A 15,263-nucleotide genomic window follows, 5' to 3' on the forward strand; every position below is an offset into this window, starting at 1 on the left:
ACCTCCGCCACAATTACATATTGACTGGACTGGGCTGTCTAGTATCTCGGTATTTATCTAGCTACTCTTATTTCTATTATTTAGTACATTGCTTAACGGAGACGATGCTTTTGAAGAGGCGAAAAGTGAAAAGACCCAAATGGAGCCGGAGGGAGGGGAGATATAAAAATGATCGTCCAAATATAAACACATCAATAAACACGGTGCGCAGCATCCTGCGAGGATCCATTTGAACTGCTCGCGTCTGGATTCTTTCTGTGACATATGTCTGGGTTTATATTTTAAATGGTAATCAGACCTCAAGAAGAATCCAGCGTTAACTAAAGCATTAGAAGCTGCAACCGCACAATCAATCCTCCCAGAGTGGTATTGCTCCCTAAGAGATTCCTCAGCGCAGCGGCGAGCATTTTATCTCCGGGAAAATTAAGCCCAGCCTGGCGTCGTGGCGGTGATGTTAGGCTGCAAGCAGCCCCCTTCCTCGGTAGTTTAACGCGGGAGGCACCAGGCCCCTTTACGGTTTCCAATGATCCGTGATAAACAATAACACGTCTTTTATTTCTTAAAAAAACGAGACAATCAAATAAAATGAGCAGAGGCTGAGCATAAAACACCGGGCGAGCCGTGGCTTTATTAATTTCGTGTGACACATAGGCTGCGCAGGGAGGTGAGCAGGCATTGCTGCTGGAAAGCCCAACCACGGGGAGAAAGGAGCGATAGTAAAAGCTTCATCTGGACACCGCTTCAGCCTAGGTATAATAAACATCAGGACCGCCGGGCTATTTTATAGCGGTGCGTGTGATAAGAGGGGAGCAAAACTTGGAGCCAGTACCAGCACAGCCCGCTTCTTCCCTTTCCCCTTCCTCTTCCCCTTCCCCCTTCCCCCTTTCCCGTTCCCCCTTCCCCTTCTTCCCGGGAGCGCGGCTCCCGCCTGGGCGCAGGCGCTCGCCCATGTGGTGGAAGCGCGCGCGCCTGTGTGTATGGAAATCCATATTACACATTAATATACATCTATCTTCCAAATTCAGAGGTCGACCTGAGAGCAGCTCTGTGCATACGAAACCAGACGGGGAGGGGTTGCTGGGGAGGCCCGGGCTTCCATTGGCTGCGGGCGCCTGCCGTGGTGCGGGGGTATCTCTCATCATATTCAGCATGTTTTGCACAAGAAATGTCAGCCAGAAAGGGCTATCTGCTCCCTTCGCCAAATTATTCCACAACAATGTCATGCTCCGAGAGCCCGGCTGCAAACTCTTTTTTGGTAGACTCCCTGATCAGCTCGGGCAGAGGGGAAGCGGCGGGAGCAGGAGGCGGAGGCGGAGGCGGAGGCGGCTACTATCCCAACAGTGGTATCTACCTGCCACAGGCGTCCGATCTGTCCTACGGGCTGCAAAGCTGCGGACTTTTCCCCGTTCTGGGCAAACGCAATGAAGGTACTTCTCAAAGCATGGTCCCCAGCTCGCACTCCTACGTGTCAGGGATGGAAGTGTGGCTAGATCCCCCCCGGTCCTGTCGCATGGAAGAGCCGGACAGCCAGCAGGCCACATCGTGCTCCTTCGCTCCGAGCATTAAGGAGGAGAGCTCCTACTGCCTCTATGACTCTGAGAAATGCCCCAAGGGCTCGGCTGCCACAGACCTCGCTCCTTTCCCCCGGCTGAGCGCCGAGGTCAGCCCAGCCAGCAGCGGTGGCGGGGTCCCCGTCCCGGGCTACTTCCGCCTCTCCCAGGCTTATGGCACTTCCAAGAACTACGGCGCGGGGCCGGCTGGGGCTGCCCCTTTCCCTCCGCAGCCCCCCGGCCGCTTCCAGACGCCTCCATCTTTGCCTCCCGTCCCGGACGCGGGGAGGAAGGAGGATGAGGAACGCTCCCCAAGCCCCTTGGCGTGCGTTTCCCAGAGGGAGGACGAGACTCAAGCTTCATCTTCCACCGCAGAGGAGCTCTCACCAGCTCCGTCAGAGAGCAGCAAAGCTTCTCCCGAGAAAGAGCCTGTAGGTAAGCCAATGATGATGGTGATGGTGGTAGTGATGATTAAAGAGAGAGAAAAGGAAAAAAAAAAAAAAAAAAAAAAAAAGAAAGAAAGAAAGAAAAAAAAATAGTCGTTGAGGATCATAGCGGCATTGAGATGCGAAAGGAGGATCCCAGCTGCCCCGCGGGGCTGCCAAGAAGCGCTGCTCAGACTGACCTTCTGAACTTTGTAATATTCGGGCATGGGGTTGCCGTAAAAATTAATGTCCATCCTATAGTTTAAAACCCTTAGAGCCTCCGCTATGGGCAACGTTAGCCTGCATGCTGCTAAAACATATAGAAAAACAAGATCAATCTCTCCCCCGTGATGTGAAGGTGCCTACCAGATAACAGAGATGTTTGTAAAGCATCCAAAATAAGCAATAGGCAGTGCCAATAAATAAACCTATTAACGCGGTAAGTTATATTTTACGATCCAGAATGCTTTTCGGAATAACAACCGCGCTGAAATGTGCCATCTATGAGCTGCTATCAAATTATACTGATGAATGCACGGCGAATATCCTTCAGTATCTACACTAGATAACAGAGCTGTTATTTACATATTTCCTTATTTATTTCGCTTTCATGTTCTCATGCTAAAAAATAAGTCCCCTTCCCCGGACTGCAGACTTTTCAGGAGCTTCTCTCCCTCCGCCTTTCGGACGCCCTGTTATTCCTTTCAGGAGACCCGTTGGAAAGTAGTATTTAGAGAAAAGCGGGGGAAAATAGGGTCAGCGAAAAACTGCTAGAGAGCCAACCCCAAACCACTAACCACTCTGAGCCATCAAGTGATTGGTGTTACCTCTTTCCCATCCAGTTCCACTGATAGAAACCACAACGAAATCTTTTTATTATTGTTATGACTGTATTTTTTCTTCCCCGAAATGGTGAGAAAGGAGAAGGCCATGGCGAAACTCTCCGGAAAGGCAGGGGCTGAAGGCAGGGAGGCTCCAGCTCCCCAGCTCACCTTGTTTTCCACCTCCGTAGCACACGTACAAAGTCCAGATCCGGAGGCTTTGTTTTTTTGGAAGCAGGTGCCTGGGGGGAAGGAAATAAGACTGCAGGCCTTTCACCAACTGCCCCCAGTACCAGAATGGCCGAGAGGGCGAGGGTAGGAGCTCGTTTTGGAGGGTCGGAGATGAACTACAATCTGGGGCACGCTGCCCCACCAGCGGCTGTCCGGAGGTTTTTGAGCAGTGGCAGTTCTTACCCGGACATATCCAAAACCTTTGGGAAACCGCTTAGAAGCTCTCGGTTCCCTCAAGGACACCCCACATTCCAATTCTCCGCAGCTGGCGGAGTGAGCCCTTCGCACACGCAGACACAGGCACACGCACAGATGCTCCTTCCACCCTCTCCCCCACAGCTCTTTGCCTCCTACCCGATGGTAACGTCCATTTTTTACTTTCTCAAAACTAGGCAATTCAAAAGGAGAAAATGCAGCAAACTGGCTCACGGCAAAAAGTGGCAGAAAGAAACGATGCCCCTATACCAAGCATCAAACTCTCGAGCTGGAAAAGGAGTTTCTATTCAATATGTACCTGACTCGTGAGCGTCGCCTAGAGATCAGCCGCACAGTCCACCTCACAGACAGACAAGTTAAAATCTGGTTTCAGAACCGCAGAATGAAACTGAAGAAAATGAACAGAGAGAATAGGATTCGGGAGCTCACAGCCAACTTTAATTTCTCTTGATGAACCCATAAACACATCTTTATGGTTTAAAGAGCCAGTATCATTTTCCTAGGCTGTATTCATCCGCACCTGTATGGATTAACGATTTTAGGCGCTCTCAATATGTCTTTAACCTCTAAGAGCTACTTTGGGGGGTGGGCGGACTAAAGTCACGCTAAAGCACAAAATGCCGTGTGTGAACCTCCCCTCTTCCTTCAGCCTTTCCCGGGGCCAATTTGTTCCTCTAAGCTTTGATACACAAAAATACCATTTCAGAAGCTGCAAATATGTTTCCCCTATCTCTCTCTCTAAAAAGTAAACAATCCTGGTTAAGGTGCATTCATTTAAAATATAAGTGCTGTATCTTGGACCGTACGTAGCTGCACAATGAAGAATTTAAGCGTTGCCATATTTCTATATATTGGGAGCTTTCCCCTTCTCTGTTTGCCTTTTCTCCCCCTCCCCCTTTTTTTCCTACGAAAAGCGGGACTTAAAATAATGAAATGCAGGCATCTTTTAAAAGGGTTTCACGGGAAGGGGTGTTAGGAGTGATTTTTTTATTTTTTTTTTTACACTTTACCTTAAAAGCCAATATTACAGCTTTAAATTTGGCCAGGAAAATGAAATATCTTCTCTTTAAAGGTATAAAAGAGTTCGTTTTACTCATGGACTAAATTATTACAGTTACCTCTTAATTTCTCTCGCTGGTTGTAGATATTTACTTAATGTAGTTTTGCTTAAATATGTGAATTTGGTGATTTTCTTTTGTGTCTATATATAACGTTACCATTGGTAACGCATGACAAGCACACAGAAATTCCCCCTTGAGAAGAAAATAGTCACTTTTTTCCTCACTAATTTCACTGAAAAGTATATATATCCTGAACATCAGATGGACTTTCTGAGCCAGAGTCTGAGATTGCGAGGGAGAATATGTTCGTCTTCCTTTATACTGTGAAGTTACATGCATTAAAGGGTCAAACATATAGGTGAAAAAAATTAAAAGATTTTAAAAAAAGAAAGAAGGGGGAAAGCTATAAATACAGATATGGATAAATGTCTATTATTATTAAAATGCCGATACTGTTTTAAGCAAATGCATTCTATCGTAATTATAAATGTTAGTTCTAGCTATATCTAGTTCTTACCTTAAATCGGAATAAATTAATATTGTAATGCTGCTGTGCGTGAAAAAGACGATGTTTATGTTCTCATAGAAGAATAAAAAAAAAAAACGTGGAATGAATCCTTTTAATTTTACCTCTTTTTGTGACTGTTTATCCTCAGGTTCTACTTTATGTCTTCGAGAACTTTTACAACAGGAATAGTTGCCTAAACCCCCTGCAATTACTTTAGGAATCTATTTAAATATTACCTAGACGGTCGTAATTTGTCTGGGCCATATAGCGATGGTGCTCTAAGGTTTGTCGGCTTTTGTTCAGTTTTATGACTTGCTAGTATATCTGGATTGTTGCTGTCTTGAACGAGTGGTTTCAGTTGACTGAGGAACTGCATAGACTGAGGAAGCAAATTACTATTTCTTGAGGGTAGGGAAACGATATATTTCTTCTCTTTTTTTTTTCCTTTTTTTCCTTTTTTATCTTTTTTTTATTTTTTTGGTTAATCGAACACCTACAAGTGTGCGGAGATCTTTAACTCCAGAGGACGTTGACAAAATTCTAGCTTTATCTCAGGGCTGAGAAGAAATCGTAAAGGTGAGCTCATGGGGAGGGGTGGGGGGGGACCCCAGCCTCGCCTCCCTGCCAGCGGGCCCCTCCAGACAGGGCTATTCCCTACCTGGCTGCATGTGGAAGAGCTTATTTCTCACAGGCTGCTTTCCTTTTTTTTTTTTTTTTTTTTTTTTTTTTTGGTCCTTTTTTTTTTTTTTTTTTTTTCCTCCCCCTTCTGCATCCTCTCTTCCTTGCTGCATGTTTAGCTAATAGGGTCTTGCACAAAGGGAAGGCAAAAGGAAGGCTGGAACAGAAGAGTCAGCTAATGCTTCCTTGCAAGGGTATACGTATGTCGGGAGGAGGGAGGGGGGAACAGACTTTGAACCCGGGATTCTTGGGAGCCGTTAGCTTTTCGTGATGTAACATTGTCGTGCACGGCCCTTTTTTCCCCGATTACATCTGCATGGAAAGGCGAAAGCTGCCCGCGCGCGTGTGTGTGGGTGGTTGTTATTATATTTTACTCTTGTTTTCATTAACCCACCCGAGGCTGGCCGGGGGGCGCGGAGGGGCGCCGGCGGGGTGGGCGGGAGGGCGAGAGGGATGTTTTAGTCACGTTTCTGGTTTTATTTTCGTAGCGGGATCCTTGCGTTAAGGACCACGGCAATGGGGAAAGTAATAATTAGCGCCTGAGAACTGCTCTGTGGTTTAGGTAGTTTCATGTTGTTGGGGCTCCACCTTTCTCTCTACAGCACGAAACTGCCTTAATTACTTCAGTTGATATCATCACCAGGTATGCTTGGTGCGAGGGTCCTTTCTACCCGAAGAAATCTTAGCGCTGAAGTGAACTGTAGGCGTCAAGTCCCAATGCCATTGTTTCCCATCTGCAGCGGAGCCTCCTTTGATTCCTCAGATAAACACGGCAGCCGAGGGGGGAAGCTTGACAAGTTCTTCAAGGTTAGCTAGCTCCTAAGCGAGTCCCTGCCTGCTTGCGGGTTTTTAATATATCTCGCTGGCTGCATTCAAGGTCAGGTGCGTTTTCGCATTCCGCTCGGCGTGAGTCGAGCTCGGGGGGCCGGGGGGAGGTGGGTGGCTGTTTAATTTTTCAATCTGGATTTATTAAAAACCAGGAGACCTGAAAGCATGCCTGGGGGAAGGGGTGGGGATAGATCAAATCTTCCTGCCCCGCTCCAGGCGTCATCAGAAACAAGGGCCCGGAGCGCAGCGCCCGCGGCCGGGCGGACCCTCGGGCGGCTCTGGGTGCCCGCGGTGCGGTGGCCGATGCCGCCGGAGCCTGGCGCCCGGCTCCGCCCGCTCCGTGCCTCCGCCGTCGGGCCCGCTACCCCGGGCAGCTCCTCGGCCCGCAAGGCCTCGGTTACGATCACGATTGCGGTGCGGGCTCTCCGCGGCGGCGGAACGGGCAACAGCGACCTCTCCGGGCCCGCTGCCGTCGCCGCCACCGCCGCCTTTTGTGTTCGCAGCGCGACCGCGGGCGATGGGCGGGCTCCCGCCGGGCCCTCCGCCAGCAGCCAGCGCCGGCGTGGCCGCGGAGCGGGGCACCCTTCGCGGAGAAAAGGAGGGCGGGGAAATGAACAGAAAACTCACTCGTTGCTCATTTATTTCTATTTATTTTTTAGCGGTCGTAATTATTTTTGCCTTAAAAAAATAGCAATAGTAAAACCTAAAAAGTTTTTCGAAACTTCAGGCTTGGCTGCGGGAGCTCAGATGGGTTTGGATAGCGGATTTCAGCCATCCTCTGAAAAGCTGCTGTCCCCAGCCGGGGCAGGAGCAGAGCTCTGCATTGCAGTGAAATTGAAGTGCTTGTGTTTGCCTCTACACACAAGGTCTGCATGGTCTGTGTACATTTCGGGGAGTGTGTTTACAGTGCCTGTGTTTCTGTGTGCCTGTATGGCGTCTTTTGCCTTTGCCCTTTCGATCCCCATTTTAATCGCCTCATCCTGATTTTGGACTGCTTCCTCTAAATTACGAATCATTTTTTCTCTTCGCCGTGCCAAAACCCCTCCGTGGCTTCGTACCACCACTGGTTCCGTGAGAGAGGTCTGCAGTGGCAGGAAACCCTGGGGAAAGGCGATCCTGAACTTCCCGTTCAGGAGAGATCGCCAACGCCCGCGAATTCCTGGCCTGCGCCCGCGTATGCTCCGCGCCTCCGGGGTGCGTGGCTAATGAAGCAGCGCTTGCAGATGCCCCCCCGCTTAAAAACTGACGAGACCCTTCCTGATGCAGCCGGGGGTCTGAGCTAGCGGAATGGGAGCTCTGCTAGTTCGGTTATGTTGGGATGGAGGACAGGGAGTACTTCTATTCGGACACGATCGCTCCAGAAATGCTTAATTCCTGGGAATTCTGGTTTCATATAGCATTTTAATGTCAATGTCTGTTTCTGCCCTGTTTGGGGTCTTTTGCCTCTGAAGGTGTAAGTCACCAGAACCTTAAGTCATTTGCAAAGTAAATTGACGAAGCGAAATCGCCTTCGTGGCTCGTATGAAAAATGCACTTTGGGTGAAAATGGATCTAAAACGGCGATAAAAAAGTCGAATATCTCAGCGTTATTAACAGCAACGTGACCGCGTGGAAAATGTCTAATTATTTGCTGTATTTCTCCTCTTACTTTCTGTACGACCTCTCCTGCCTCTTGGATGCTGGCAGTGAACAAATGCGGAATTTTACAGGGGAAATAAAAACGCAGTCACGTTCTTTTAAACGCTATTGTTATTGTTATTCATTTGCTATTAGTTTTGGTGAGGAACCAAAAAAATAAAACCCGCTGCTGAAGTTGAGAACCCAAATTCGAATATAAACATCCAGGACTCCTGCAGCTAAGATTATTTTTTCTGAATGGAAAAAGGAAGTTCTACAATCACATTTCACCACAGCTGACTCTTAATAATAAATACAAATGACGTGGAGTTCCGTCTTTCCAGGAAAGAAATACAATTATTTTTTTCTATTACGGAGTGTCTACACAATGGGAGAGAGGGAAAAAAAAAAAAAAAAAAAAAAAAAAGCCGAGAGAGCTTTATTTGAATTTTTTAAATTGTTAGAAAGTAACGGGCCCTTGTTTATTGAGATCTTGCAAATGTTTCACGATTTTCGAACTCTAATGGGCGATAATAGTTTCATTATGGGCCTTTTTAATTTTGGATGTGGGAGAGAGCGGTGTTAAAATAGGACCTCTGTAAGATTTCGGATTAAACTGTTGAGAAGACATGAAAAGAAAAAGAAATAAGGAGAGAGAGGGAGAGAGACAGCCCACACTGCGATGTAAAACTAATTAGAACCACACTTTCGCATGCACAATATTTACACGCGATTTTAATCATTACTCAGTCGTCCCTACCATTTGCTGGGCTCTATTTTCAATACAAGATATTTCGAGTAAATTGAGCCTCTCACGGAGATTTTTTGTGCCCCCTGCATCTTAGTGACCGCGCTCCTTCGCCAGCCACGGGGATAAACAGCGTGAATGTCCGCCAGGGAGAAACCAGGGAGTCGCAGGCGTGTTTGCCAAGAGCTCAGCCACTACTTTAATTCCTAACACTGGACTTGGATCTGGCCGCCTCTTACTTTCCCCCGCGCACCCTCCCCTTCTTCTGCGGAGGATTGTAACCCTCCGCTCGGCTTCCGATGCCGCTAGCGTGTGTCCTGCAGTCACAGGAGGTGCCAGCAAGTAAATAACTATATTTGCACATAAATTTGATTCACCAGAATGCTGGACGGCCGACTGCGAGCGCCCCTTTGATAGCCGCCCGGAGAAGCAGGGTGCCTTTCGGCAGAGGGGAGACGGGGCATTTTCTCCCCTTTCCCCCCGCTGCTTCCCTGCATAGTTGAAGAATTAATAGTGGTGATAAATACCGCCGCCCGGCTCTGCCCGCGCTCCTTCTCTCCCGGCCAGGACGGCGGCTCCTCTCCGGCCGCCGCCGCCGCCGCCCAGCCCCGGCTCCTCTCCCCGGCCCGGCGAGGGGGTCCCGGTCCAAGGGCAGGGGAGGACGAGGAGGGTGTTTCGGTCACTGCCGCGCCATGCCCGGCCGGGTGGGGTGGTGAAGTGCAGTTTGGTGCGGGCCAGGCTAAATACCGAGCCAGCGCCTGCCCCTGTCCTTCTCCGGCCGGGCGGGGAGGGCCGGCTCTGCGCCGGGCTTTCGGAAAGGGGATACGTTGAATTTGACTTTCCGCTGCCAGCTCTGAGCCGAACGGAACGGTATTATTTACAGTGGGTTCCCAAACTAAACACAATAGTATAATTTAACCTTTCCAAGCACTCGTAAATTTTTACTGCTGTGAAACACAGCGATGCAAATGAGCGCGCTCATAGTTACTGACTTAATAACAACCCCGTGGCTCCCGAAACAATAACTCCTTATGAAATATAATAAATGTATATTTAAATACAGTATACCGCAACTACTATTTTGCTCTTTTTATTGCTTCGGTTATTGTATCATTTTATGTGAAGGTCTCCGATCACAAGGGTGGCGGGATTTTTTTTCGCGGAGAGCACGACCCACTGATGGGATGATTAATTTTGATTTAAAATAGTCCGCTTAAACGGAAAAAAAAAAAAAAAAAAAAAAAAAAAAAAAAAAAAAGAGAGAAAAAGAGAGAGGGGAGAGAGAGAGGAAGAGAGAAAGAGGGGAGAGGGGGGCTGTAATACGGAATCTGATCTTTTAATCTCAGTTGGCCGCAATTAAAACAAACCCCGCCGTATAACTCAAATATCCCTTTGCATAAAAACATATGGCCTCGCTATAAAAATTATGGCTGGAAAACACTGACCCATTAATAGCCCGCGGACTGATTTATACTTTATTGTTCTGCTCCCCCGCCACGTGACAGGCGCAGCCAATGGGCGCCTGCGCTGCCCTCAACTTATTACTGACTCTACTTCTCCGCCAGCACCAAGTTGTTACGTGAAACCCGCAGCCCCGAACCGCGGCGGGTCCGCCGCCCGCCCGCCCGCCCGCCATGTCGGCTCCCGGGACCCTCAGCAATTACTACGTGGACTCCTTCCTGGTGCCGGAGGGGGACGAGCTGGCGGCGCCCCGCTACGCCCCCGCCCCGCTGGGGCCGCCGCCGCGGCCGGCGGCGCTGGCCGAGCACCCCGAGCTGGCCCCCTGCAGCTTCCAGCCCAAGGCGCCCGTCTTCGGCCCCCCCTGGAGCCCCGCGCACCCCGCCGGCGCCAGCGGCGTCCCCGCCGTCTACCACCCCTACGCGCACCACCAGGCGCCCGTGGCACCGCCCGACGGCAGGTACATGCGTTCGTGGCTTGAGCCTGTGCCGGGCTCCTTGTCTTTCCCCGGGTTACCTACCAGCAGGCATTACGGCATTAAACCTGAACCGCTGGCGGCCAGGAGGGCTGACTGTACCACGTTTGACACTCACACTTTGTCTCTCTCTGATTATGCTTGTGGTTCTCCTCCAGTTGATAGGGATAAGCAAAGCCACGAAGGCGCATTCTCTGAAAGCAATGGAGAAAGTGAGGCAAACGGAGAGAAACCGCAGATCGATCCAAGTAAGTGGGACGGCAAGGGTAATGGACTTCAGGGCTCTGCGCCGGCCGCGGGGAGGTGTCGAGGCGCTGGGGCTAATTACGCGGCCGAGCGCCGGCCGCTGCCGCCGCCGCTGCGCCAGCCCGCCGGGGTCTGCCATCTGCAGAAGCCAGCGCTGCCTTTTCCAGGCTCGAACGGGATCTAGGACCGCTCTGGCTTTCCAGGGTGAAAGGAAAGCAAAAACTCACCCTACAACTGCAGCTTAAACAAGCATTAAAGAAAAAAAAAAAAAAAAAAAGGCAAATCAAAAAAACCCCAAAACAAACAAAAAAAGCAAACAAAAAGGGAGAGAGAGAGAGAGAGAGAAATGCAATAGCCGCCTATTCCCGCTCCTGCCACCCCAGCAAACTCAGCAGGACGTGTCACATCCTCCTGCCTCGCCGCGCTCCCAGGCGTGGGCAGACGCCGGGGAGAGGGGTGCCTAGAAAGCACTGGATGTGAATCTGATCTTTTTTGAGACGGCTCTCAGGCCAGGGCGGCTATTGCTGGGCTGAGAACAGAAACCTCGCCGTTTACTTGGTTCATCCCCTCCCCCTTTCATCTCCTCGGTGGAAAACCCCGGGCTGGATGCTCCCAGGACTACGAGACTGGTGGCAGAACGCTTTGGGATTATTATCGCGATTAACGCCGTGCGAATAAGGGTACCAAGAAGGCGAGGGTATAATTATGCCAGCTGTAGATTAACTCGCCAGCTCCCTGGGTCTTGCCAGGGATGACACAGGAGAAGGTAGAGATTAAAAAGACAAACAATTTCGATGACATGTTGTTCTGGCACTTTGAGGTGTGGGCAGGCCAGAAAGGAGAGAGGGAGTTAGAGACAGAGGAAGATAGAGGAGGAGAAAATATTTTAAAATTGTATTCTCCAAACAATAAAAAAGGCAAGGGGAGGCGGGAGCAACGGGGCTTTGCCGCGTGTGGTTGCGTGTGACCTCCCCATGTGTCTGTATTTTGGAATCCATTGTGCCTCACGAGCCTCTGTGCCTGGGGAAATGAGAGCCACGTCCTAAACACGAATACCGGGACACCTGATGGGCTGTTTCTGCGTGGATTTCCCTCCCAGCCCCCTCCCTCCACCTCCCACCCTCCCCCTCAGCCTGAACTTCTGTTGTTTTCGTTGTAGATAATCCAGCTGCAAACTGGCTCCACGCAAGGTCCACCAGGAAAAAGCGATGCCCTTACACCAAGCATCAGACACTGGAACTGGAGAAGGAGTTTCTGTTCAATATGTATCTCACTAGGGACCGTAGATACGAGGTGGCCAGACTCCTCAATTTAACAGAGAGACAAGTGAAAATCTGGTTTCAGAACAGAAGGATGAAAATGAAGAAAATCAACAAAGATCGAGCGAAGGACGAATGATGGCGACACGTGGGTTAAAATGAAAATGCATAATGTAAAAGAAAAAAAAAAAAAAAAAGAAAAAAGTTAAAACAAAACAAAAAAATCATCCCCTCGAGCCCTGCCATGCAATGCGTCTGGGTCCAGGCCTCATTTTTCCCTTGGCAAATTCTGATTATGGTTGTACAATGATAGTCACAGAGGCCAGATTGCCAGGAGAGGTACAGTAAGACTTTTAATTTTCTAATAGGAAAGAAAAAGGGGGCATTAGCACGAAAAGGCTGTTTAACTGGCTTGTATAAATCTACCTGTTTCTTCACTTATGGAAAGAAAAAAAAAAAAGAAAAAAACTACCTTTTCATAATGCACAACTATTTACGGACTGTATAGTTTAGTCTACGTAGTTAATTTTATTCGCTCTTTGCGTGGCAGAGAGATCTCTGCTCTAATACTTGAACACTGTGTTTTATTGTGGTAATTATGTTTGTGACTCAATTTATGTGCTTGGGTGCTGTACCGGATGTAATGGTGTAAGCTAGGATTCAATTTGAACTCAGGTTGTTTATTATAAAAATTGCATAGAGTATAGCTCTGTAGTGTATTAAGTCTTTTCTGTATAATTAGACAGTTAACCTTTGATTGTAAAATATATATATTATATATATCCCAATGCAAAATAATAAAAAAAATGGTAGAAAAAACGTTCGTTCGGGATGTCTGGGAATTACGGTTCTCAAAATATGAAGCAAGTCATTTTAGTATGCACAGTTGATATATATATAGTACTGTCTTCGTCGGTTGTATATATAATCTATATATTAAAAAAAAGTAAATAAACAGACTAGCTTAAATATTGTTTTTGCACCAGTAAGCAGTTAGCAGATTTCGGAGCTATACGTATATGTGAAAAGGGTAACTACCTATGGTTTATGTTTGAATTTTAATCGAATGATTTGATGGTTATTGTAATGAAGGTTAATTTTATTGATAATAAATTATACGTTATAAAAACCTACATTTGGTTATTGTAAATTTGTATCGATTTAAAAAAGAAAAAATCTGGGAAGTTATGTTGATGCAGAACGTACACTGTCTATTTTGAAACAGTTACCTCATGGCCTACTGACCAAATCGTTGTGTTGAAATGATATTTAACTTTTTGCCGAATAAAAGATATTGATTCTTTTATATTTTGTGATGTTTTAACATTATTGAGGAGAGGTTCTTCCACGGCGCACCAAATCTCGCCAGCAGAAGTGGCAGGGCTAGGGCAGCTGCAGAGGTGAGGCGAGGAGCGGTATTATTTTCGAGCCAAGGCAAACCCACGGTTTTATAGACGCAGCCCCCAGGTGATGGAAATTTGGTCTTAATTTTATCCTAAATGGACAGATTCAGGTCCTAAATGCCGCAGCTTCGCGGAGAGTTGGGAGTTTTCCCCCTTTTCCGGTGTGATTTGGTAAGCGGGTGCTTGGCGGTGTGCGGAGGGAGCCCCTTGGATGGCAGCGGGGCGCGGTGCCGAGCTCACGCCGTTTTAATAAAACTCGCCGGCGGGGCGGGGGAACTAGGACCAAACCAAAATGTCCGACGTTCTTTACTGCGGACAATAATGTAAATCAGCTCAGATAGCGACATTTAAACTGAGATTGTTAATTAGCCCCCTCCAGAAAATGTCTAGCGCTAAGTGTGCTTCCACAACCCATGTGAGAAGGCTCGCCTTACCAGGGCGTTCATTTCAAATTCCCTGTTAGAGATAATTGTCCATGCAAAATATGTTATTTCAAACGTCATCCACTTTTTTCCTTCCCTTACCTTCACCTTTATATTTTTCTTCCCTTTTAAATGTCCCGTGGCAAATAAATACAACCCGTCACGTTTTACTAGCGCCTCAGATTATATATGTATTTATAGATAGATATAGAAACAGATAAAATTTTACTGACAATTATGGTCGAATTTATGGTGTCAATTTTAGTCGCTGATTCAGCCGAAGGAAAGAGGTGGGCTGGCAACAGTCTACAGCAGAGAGCACGAAATTGTATTTATTTTTTAAAAAGAGAAGGATGGTTTCTTCGGAATGGAAGATTTCCATACATTCCCTCCCCATTGCACCTACCCCTCCTCCGCCGCCCCAAGCCAAACCAAGCTCAGCAACAAAAGAAAATAGCAAAGTCTATGAGCTTGCTGAAATTTACCCTTGTTTTGGGCGGACATCTTACTGCTCACAGTGGATATCCTCCATAACATGAATGGCAGTACAGCTCTGCATCACACCGAGCCTTGTTTGCAAATATGGCGAATAACAATAAAATGCTTCTTGTTTTATTAAGGTACATTTACACATATGTACATATGTACATATATACATATATACTTATATACATATATATATATACACATATATATATATGTGTGTGTGTATTTGTATATGTATTGAAAGCAAAATAGGACGGAACATGCTTATGGTCTTGGCAGAAGTTGTTGTTAGGAAAATTCAGAGCCATACTACAGTGCAATAAAAGAAAATGACTGCTGTAACCGTTTATGGGGTGTAAAACGCTGCAGGGCTGAAGACAAAACTTAGGGAGCCGGCAAGAAGTTTACAGATGTGCAGAACTGCGAGAGGAAAAAAAATGCTTTCGACTTCACCCTGGAAAAAAAAAAAAAAAAAAAAAAAAAAAAGGAAATAATTCCGAGGTAAGATTTGATGAAGTCTAATTAGCAAAAGGGAGCTCGTTCTGGCGTGCACACCACAAAAAAAGCCCCTAATTGATCCCCGAGCCAGTATTTGGGGATGCTGGGACGCCCTCTGTTGTTGCAGACAGAGGCAACTTCAAAGAATCAGCATTAAGAGTGTGTAATAAATGACGGGTCTGCAAACTGTCTGGAATTCGGCTCTTAATGAGTTTACAACTGTCCAGCCACAATTAAGATTTTCTACAAAAGCCTTTTCATTTGTTTTGTCTGGCTGTTTTAGATAAAGCGGGAGAGCGGAAATAACAACCTTTTATTGGCCTTCCCGTGCTT

At 47.5% G+C, this 15,263-nt stretch overlaps 2 protein-coding genes across 2 annotated transcripts; both read left to right on the plus strand.

Annotated features, from left to right (window-relative positions):
• Nucleotides 1–960: 960 nt before the first annotated feature.
• HOXA10 (homeobox A10) lies at nt 961–4,853 on the plus strand. Its single transcript, XM_056484415.1, has 2 exons — nt 961–1,985; nt 3,420–4,853. The coding sequence occupies exons 1-2, from the start codon at nt 1,166–1,168 to the stop codon at nt 3,692–3,694; spliced, it is 1,095 nt and encodes a 364-aa protein (XP_056340390.1). The 5' UTR covers nt 961–1,165; the 3' UTR covers nt 3,695–4,853.
• Nucleotides 4,854–10,005: 5,152 nt separating this feature from the next.
• HOXA9 (homeobox A9) lies at nt 10,006–13,425 on the plus strand. Its single transcript, XM_056484417.1, has 2 exons — nt 10,006–10,864; nt 12,022–13,425. Exons 1-2 carry the CDS (start codon nt 10,318–10,320, stop codon nt 12,258–12,260), a joined length of 786 nt encoding a protein of 261 aa, XP_056340392.1. The 5' UTR covers nt 10,006–10,317; the 3' UTR covers nt 12,261–13,425.
• The last annotated feature ends 1,838 nt before the right edge of the window (nt 13,426–15,263 follow it).

The sequence above is a fragment of the Oenanthe melanoleuca genome, chromosome 2 (genome assembly GCF_029582105.1).
Source record: "Oenanthe melanoleuca isolate GR-GAL-2019-014 chromosome 2, OMel1.0, whole genome shotgun sequence".
NCBI lineage: Eukaryota > Metazoa > Chordata > Aves > Passeriformes > Muscicapidae > Oenanthe > Oenanthe melanoleuca.

Excerpts from the sequence above, each read along its gene's own strand:
- HOXA10 (XM_056484415.1), top strand. The coding sequence starts at position 1,166 with ATGTCAGCCAGAAAGGGCTATCTGCTCCCTTCGCCAAATTATTCCACA. Across the intron at positions 1,986-3,419 it reads TCCCGAGAAAGAGCCTGTAG|GCAATTCAAAAGGAGAAAAT; the intron begins GTAAGCCAATGA and ends TCTCAAAACTAG.
- HOXA9 (XM_056484417.1), top strand. The coding sequence starts at position 10,318 with ATGTCGGCTCCCGGGACCCTCAGCAATTACTACGTGGACTCCTTCCTG. Across the intron at positions 10,865-12,021 it reads GAAACCGCAGATCGATCCAA|ATAATCCAGCTGCAAACTGG; the intron begins GTAAGTGGGACG and ends TTTTCGTTGTAG.